This window comes from Bison bison, unplaced genomic scaffold, assembly GCF_000754665.1.
Source record: "Bison bison bison isolate TAMUID 2011002044 unplaced genomic scaffold, Bison_UMD1.0 scf7180017864466, whole genome shotgun sequence".
NCBI classification, from domain to species: domain Eukaryota; kingdom Metazoa; phylum Chordata; class Mammalia; order Artiodactyla; family Bovidae; genus Bison; species Bison bison.
The window spans coordinates 3,677,327-3,685,124 of NW_011495027.1; the positions used below are offsets into that span (position 1 = coordinate 3,677,327).

The window sequence follows — 7,798 nt, forward strand, 5'->3', positions numbered from 1 at the left end:
GCTGAGGAAGGCTTTCTTACCTCTTCTTGCTATTCTTTGGAACTCTGCATTCAGATGCTTATATCTTTCCTTTTCTCCTTTGCTTTTCACTTCTCTTCTTTTCACAGCTATTTGTAAGGCCTCCCCAGACAGCCATTTTGCTTTTTTGCATTTCTTTTCCATGGGGATGGTCTTGATCCCTGTCTCCTGTACAATGTTACGAACCTCATTCCATAATTCATCAGGCACTCTACCTATCAGATCTAGGCCCTTAAATCTATTTCTCACTTCCACTGTATAATCATAAGGGATTTGATTCTATATTCTATATTGCATAAGACAGAGGCAATTCTGTCACCATCAGGGCAAATAAAAACATCAGGAGAGGCCTACATACATCTACTTTTTGAGATACCTGGCCGGTTATTACACAAAGAGATACCAAAGGAGGGCTGAAAAATGATTTCAAACATTTACATTTTAAAAATAATTATTTTAACACCAAAAAATGCAACCAAACAACAGGGACATTCAAAAGATAATTTATCACACAATTTATAAAAATATTAATTTACAATATATAGCATCTGGTATTATCCAGTAATAGGACACACATTAAATAAAAAATATAATCCTGTCAGTGTAAATTTGTTTTGAACAAATTTTGTTTTTTGAACATTTGTAGTTATTAATAACATCAAAGTTTACATTTGGACTCTGTGAATATGAAACCTAGAGAAATGGTTCTGCTGACTCTTCCCTCACTTGCAAAGGAAAATGAAAGGATTAAATCAATTAAATTAGTCAGAGAAGGATTAGTTTTTTTTTAATGCTTTCATGAAGTTGCCATCAAAACATAAAAAAACTTAAAAAGGGTTTACTCCCTAGAGAGTACTTTTCAACACAAATGGAGAAGAAAGGAACAGAAGGATAATATGGTACAAAAATGACACAAAGGAGAACTTAGAAAAGTTACAGGAATCACAGAAGCAAGATGAGAAAATGTAGTAAAAGAAAACTGCACAGCGCCAAACAGGTCTACAACTTTAGCTCACACACACAAGTAACTCCCAAATTCCAGAATAATGATAAAACCTGCAGAGAAAGCACATGCCATGTGGTAGGCACTGTGCTTTAAGAATATTCAGCTCAGGTAGTTCTCAGAAGCACCTAAAGGTAAATTTCATTTTCACCTTTTAGTAAGTTAAGAAAAATGAGACACAGAAGAGATTAACGGCATCAAAAGTCACAAAGCTAGTAAACGGGTTCGTGGGGGGGGAAGCAGTCTCGTCTAACTCCAAAGCCCGTGTTCTTATCCAGTAATCTCTCCTTGTTTTCCAGATCCAAGTAAGTATGTGCATTCAGTGTGGCTTTAATAAAGTATACATCACTTTTCCCCATCATATTTTCACTTAGTGCAAGGGTAGAGACAGCACAGGATAGTGGAAGAGTACAGAGCTAAAGGTGAGAAGATGTTGGTTTGAGTTCTGCTAGGACTAGATCAAATCATGTCAGTTCCATAGCTTATCATCTGTTTTATCACCTGTAAAATGGAGACAATATATGTGTTCTCCTACTTCACAGGATTGATAGCAAAATTAAAGAAGAAAATACACATGAAATATTTGAAAATGTTTAAGAATTTTTTAAAAATGAAGGCATCATTATAGCACATACATTAAAACACATGTTTTCTGGCTACACGGAGCTACTGAAGGGCACATGCTTGCTAGTCAGGGCCTGACAAAATGTGCTCCACTGGAGAAGTGAATGGCAAAGCAGTTCAGTAGTCTTGCCTTAAAAACCCCATGAACACAATGAAAAGGCAAAAATATATGACACTAGAAGATGAGCCCCCCAGGTTGGTAGGTGTCCAACAGGCAACTGGGGAAGAGCAGAGAAATAGCTCCATGAAGAATGAAGAGGCTGGGCAAAAGCAGAAATGTTGCTCAGCTGTGGGTATGTCTGGTGGTTAAAGTAAAGTCCAATGCCGTAAAGAACAATATTGCATAGGAACCTGGAATGTTAGGCCCATAAATCAAGGTAAATTGGATGTGGTCAAGTAGGAGATGGCAAGAGTGAACATTGACATTCTAGGAATCACTGAACATAAATGGATGAGAATGGGTGAACTAAATTCAAACGATGGTAATATCTTCTACCGTGGGTAAGAATACCTTAGAAGAAATGGAGAAGCCCTCATTGTCAAAAAGAGAGTCTGAAATGCAATACTTCAGTGCAGTCTCAAAAATGACAGAATGATCTCTGTTCATATCCAAGACAAACCATTCAACATCACAGTAATCCAAGTCTATGCCCCAACCACTAAAGCCAAAGAAGTTGAAGTGGAATGGTTCTGTGAATACCTACAAGACCTTCTAGAACTACAAACAAAAAACGATATCCTTTTCATCACAGGGGACTGGAATGTGAACGTAGGAAGCCAAGAGACACATGGAGTAACAGGCAAGCTTGGCCTTAGAGTACAAAATGAAGCAGGGCAAAAACTAACAGAGTTTTGCCAGGAGAACACACTGGTCATAGCAAACACTCTCTTCCAACAATACAAGAGACAACTCTATACATAGATGTCATCGGACGATGAATACCGAAATCAAATTGATTATATTCTTTGCAGCTGAATATGGAGAAACTAGACACAGTAAGCAAAAACAAAACCTGGGAATGACTGTGGCTCAGATCATGAGCCCTTATTGCAAATACACACTTAAATTGAAGAAAGTTGGGAAAACCAGTAGACCATTCAGGTATGACCTAAATCAAACCCTTTATGAATATACAGTGGAGGTGACAAACACATTCAAGGGATCAGATCTAGTAGATGGAGTGCCAGAAGAACTATGGATAGAGGTTTGTAACATTGTTCAGGAGGTGATCAAAACCAACCCCAAGAAAAAGAAATGAAAAAAAGGCAAAATGGTTGTCTGAGGAGGCGTTACAAATAGCTGAGAAAAGAAGAGAAGAGAAAGGCAAAGGAGAAAGGGAAAGATATAGCCAACTGAATGTAGAGTTGTAGAGAACAGTGAGAAAAGATAAGAAAGGCTTAAGTGAACAATGCAAAGAAATAGAGGAAAACAATGATAGAAAACTGTAGATACCAAGGGAATACTTATGCAAAGATGGGCACAATAAAGGACAGAAACAGCAAGGACCAAACAGAGATTAAGTAGAAGTGGCAGGAATACACAGAAGAACTATATAAAAAAAGATCTTAATGACCCAGATGGAGAAGGAAATGGCAACCCACTCCAGTATTCTTGCCTGGAGAATCCTGTGGACAGAGGAGCCTGGTGGGCTGCTGTCCATAGGGTCGCATAGAGTCGGACATGACTAAAGCGACTTAGCATGCATGCATGCATTGGAGAAGGAAATGGCAACCTACTCCCATGTTCTTACTTGGATAATCCCAGGGATAGAGGTGTCTGGTGGGCTGCCATCTATGGGGTCGCACAGAGTCGGACACAACTGAAGTGACCTAGCAGCAGCAACAGCAATGACCCAGAAAATGGTGTGGTCACTCACCTAGAGCCAGGTAGCCTGGAATGTGAAATTAAACGGCCCTAGGAAACATCACGACGAATAAAGCTAGTGGAGGTGATGGAATTCCAAATGAACTATTTCAAATTCTAAAAGATGATGCTGTTAAAGTGTTTCACTCAATATGTCAACAGAATTGGAAAACTCAGCAGTGGCCACAGGACTGGAAAAGGTCAGTTTTCATTCCAATTTCAAAGGAAGGCAATGTCAAAAAATGTTCAAACTACTGTACAATTGCACTCATTTCACATGCTAGCAAAGTAATGCTCAAAATCCTTCAGCTAGGCTTATGCAGTATGTGAACCATGAACTTGCAGATGTTCAAGGTGTATTTAAAAAAGGCAGAAGAACCAGAGATCAAATTGCCAACATCAGCTGGATCATAGAAAAAGCAAGTGAATTTCAGAAAAACATCTACTTCTGCTTCATAGACTATACTAAAGCCTCTGACTGAGTGGATCACAACAAACTATGGAAAATTCTTAAAGACACCAGAACACCAGACCACCTTATCTCCCTCCTGAGAAGCTGTATGCAGGACAAGATGCAACAGTTAGAACCAGACATGCAACAATGGACTGGTTCAAAATAGGGAAAGGAGTACATCGAGGCTGTATGTTGTCACCTTGCTTATTTACTTCTAAGAAGAGTACATCATGTGAAATGTCAGGCTGGATGAATCACAAGCTGGAAACAAGATTACTGGGAGAAATATCAACAACCTCAGACATGCAGATGATATTAATTTCATGGCAGAGAACAAAGAGAAACTATCTTGATGAAGGGGAAAGAGGAGAGTAAAAAGCTGGCTTAAAACATAGTAGTCAAAAAACGAAGATCATGGCATCATTGTCCCATCACTTCACAGTAAATAGATGGAGAAGAAGGGGAAACAGTGACAAATTTTCTTTTCTTGGGTTCCAAAATCACTGTAAACGGTGACTGCAGCCACGAAATTAAAAGACACTTGCTCCTTTGAAGAAAACCTATGATGAACCTAGACAGTGTATTAAAAAGCAGAGACATCACTCTGCTGACAAAGGTCCATCTAGTCAAAGCTATGGTATTTCCAGTAGTCATGTACAGATGTAAGAGTTGGACCATAAAGAAGGCAGAGCAACAAAGAATTGCTGCTTTCAAACTGTGGTGCTGGAGAAGACTCTTGAGAATCCCTTGACAGCAAGGAGATCAAACCAGTCAATCATAAAAGAAGTCAATCAATTCATTGGAAGGATTGAGGCTGAAGTTGAAGCTCCAAAAATTTGGCCACTTGATGCGGAGAGTTGACTCCTTGGAAGAGACCTTGATGCTAAGAAAGATTGAGGGCAAGAGGAGACAGGGGCAACAGAGGATGAGATAGTTGGATGGCATCACTGACTCAATGGACATGAGTTTGAGCAAATTCCAGGAGACAGTGAAGAACAGGGGAGCCTAGTGTGCTGCAGTTCATGGGCTTGCAAAGAGTTGGACATGACTTATTGACTAAATAAAAACAATATACATACCGTTTAAATATTTTTTGTTTTCCTTATTTCTAAAAGTTATTTTAGGTAATATAAGGAAGATATAGATTCTGAAAAATAACTGGCTATTAAATAGAGAATTTAAAAAGAAAAATTTTAGTTTTATAAATTTTTCCTAGAATCAGCTTTGATTTTAATTTGTGGAACACTACATAACACTTCATAGTAATTTTTTTTTTTTTACTCCCTTTATGCTTAAAAGTGGTTAACAATTCCTTTAATGGTTAGAAGTGCAAAACTATATTCTTGAACATGTAAGTTTCTTTCTTGCAGCTATTTCTTTAGTCCAGATAGTTTCTATATTATTACTTCAGCCTTGAATAGGAATTTTTTTGTCTCTTCACATTTCTTTCATCATGACTTCTTAAGTCTACATAGAGTCACATATAAAAAATACTACAAATGCTTATAGAGTGTATTTCTAACATACCAGAAATGGTATAACACAACATTTTGCAAGGGGCTAGAAAAATAATATAAATAATATATATGTAGGAACTATCAAAGAATAAGGCAAGAACTACCACTGTAAGACTGCTCTCTGTGGCCTTAACAATAAAGATGTATATTAAATAAGTATACTTCTTTCCAGGCTAAACCCACATTACATTCAAAGTAATGGAAGTGTGGAAGTGTGAAAATAAGTATTTTGTATATGTGATTCTACTTACATTTAAGCATACTTAACAAAACAAAGAAAATGCTTACTCACTCGTACACCTTTAGGTCCTGGATTACCATCTGGTCCAGCTAAACCCTAGTGCAAACAAAAGACATCACCATCATACTCTAGTACTTTTTAAAGAGTTGTTGATAATTAATAAAAAGGGGCAAATAAAAGGTATCATTTTTACAAGTATAAACTTCAGAACTGTATACTTAGTTCTGAAGACCATATACATTTTAGGAATTTTAGAATTTCAGAACCAAAAAAGCCATTGTATATAATCTATACACAAATATATTTTAGATTTCTAAATAAAGTAGATTAACACAACTGTCAGACACAATTATTTAAGTTATTTCTCATTGGAAAATCCTGTTCTTTTAGAACACTTCTAATTTACTTATCTGAAATATATTCCTACTTTAGAAAATAAGTACATTTTTTAACTTCAGATCAATTTCCATATGTTTAAGTATTTATATGTTTTTCAGATAAACACAGAACATTACTTGGTGGTAAGATTCATGTAATACCCTCCACATACTTTAAAGGCTTCAAAATGGAATTTTATTAACACTAGATTATCTTTTGGCATTTTCAATTCCTTAATTCTAGAGAATAAAAAAGATATTTTATATAAATACAGTTTTCTAGTATGCTAAATAAACAATTAATTTCAAAAGTAATTAATGAAAGCCTAAGAAAGAAAATTTTTTCTCTTATTAGCCTATATGAAATAGCTAGAGAAAGTTAGAAATTAGAGGGAAATAAATATGAAATGATTAAAATGAATTTTCAAAACAGTATACAAAGACTTGAATCCAATTTAGATAAAAAGTATTCAGATAGTGGTATATGTAGCACTGGCAACTGTGTCCCAAGTATTTATAATTGTATTATTAAAAAATGTTGCATATCAAAGACAGTCTTAACTCAAATCATTACTTCATTTTAGTCAGTGGTAATATTGTAAAATCAGTAGCAACACTGTTTAACATTTTATTAGCCTACTGGGCCATTTTAATTTAAAAAGTTCCACTGAATATCATATCAAACTTGTTTAAAAATCCCACTCTCATTTTAAGTAAAATTTGTCTGCAATAAAATTTTTGAAGAATTTTTACAATTTTTATATCAGAATTTTGGGGAATTATTTTGCTATGAGTAATTCATTATTTAATAAAATAAACCAATTATCATTTGAACATTAACTCTTGAAACTGGAACATACAATGCATTAACCAAGAGAGACATAAAAAGAAAAGTTTAAATATAGTTACCTCACCTGCCTGCCAGGGTAACCACGTGAACCAATATTACCAGTGAATCCTGGAATTCCCTAAAATGAAAAATAAAATAATAAAAAATACAGCAAAGTCTGAAGAAGCCCAAGAAAGCAAACTTGGTGTATTCATAATACCCAAGTTTGGAAAGAATATTTTTTCCATATAAAAATATGAAGAGTCCTGCATGTTGCTTATCTGACTGAAGTCATCTATTTAAAATGAAAATGGCCTCTTTCCTGGCTGGAACCATGGAGGGTGCAGAAGAGAAGGAAATAAAGGTTCCTGCTATGCCAGAAATCCTTAAGAAAAAGGAAAAGAATTTCACAGAGCTTAAGATCAAGTGCTGAGAAATAATTTGCCTAAAAGATGCTTCGAAAGGCAAAAAGTTTATCTATGAAAAAGCTAAGCCCTATCACAAGGAAGACCAGCAGATATACAGAACTGAAATTCAAATGGTTAGGATGGCAAGAAAAGCCAGAAACTTCTGTGTGCCCACAGAACCCAAATTGGCATTTGTCATCAGGAACAGAGGTATCAAAGATTTGAAAGGCATTGCAACTTTGCCTCTCTCAGATGTTCAGTGGCACCTCCTGAAGCTCAACAAGGTTTCAATTAGCATGCTGAGAAGGGTGGAACCATACATTGCATGTGGTTTAGTTGTCGTGTCCAACTCTTGCAACCCCATGGACTCTAGCCTGCCAGGCTCCTCTGTCCATGGGATTCTCAAGGCAAGAATACATTGCATGGGGGTACCCAAACCTGAAGTCAGTAAGTGAATTGATCAA

The 7,798-nt window shown here is 36.1% G+C and overlaps 1 protein-coding gene across 1 annotated transcript in view; it reads right to left on the reverse strand.

Annotated features, from left to right (window-relative positions):
* COL24A1 (collagen, type XXIV, alpha 1) overlaps positions 1 to 7,798 on the reverse strand; it is a 396,106-nt gene that overhangs the window by 277,016 nt on the left and 111,292 nt on the right. The window contains exons 10-11 of the mRNA XM_010860327.1: positions 7,013 to 7,066; positions 5,773 to 5,817 (exon numbers count right to left, since the gene is read on the reverse strand). Of these exons, the coding sequence (XP_010858629.1) occupies positions 5,773 to 5,817; positions 7,013 to 7,066 (99 nt within the window). The remainder of the gene's footprint in view (positions 1 to 5,772; positions 5,818 to 7,012; positions 7,067 to 7,798) is intronic.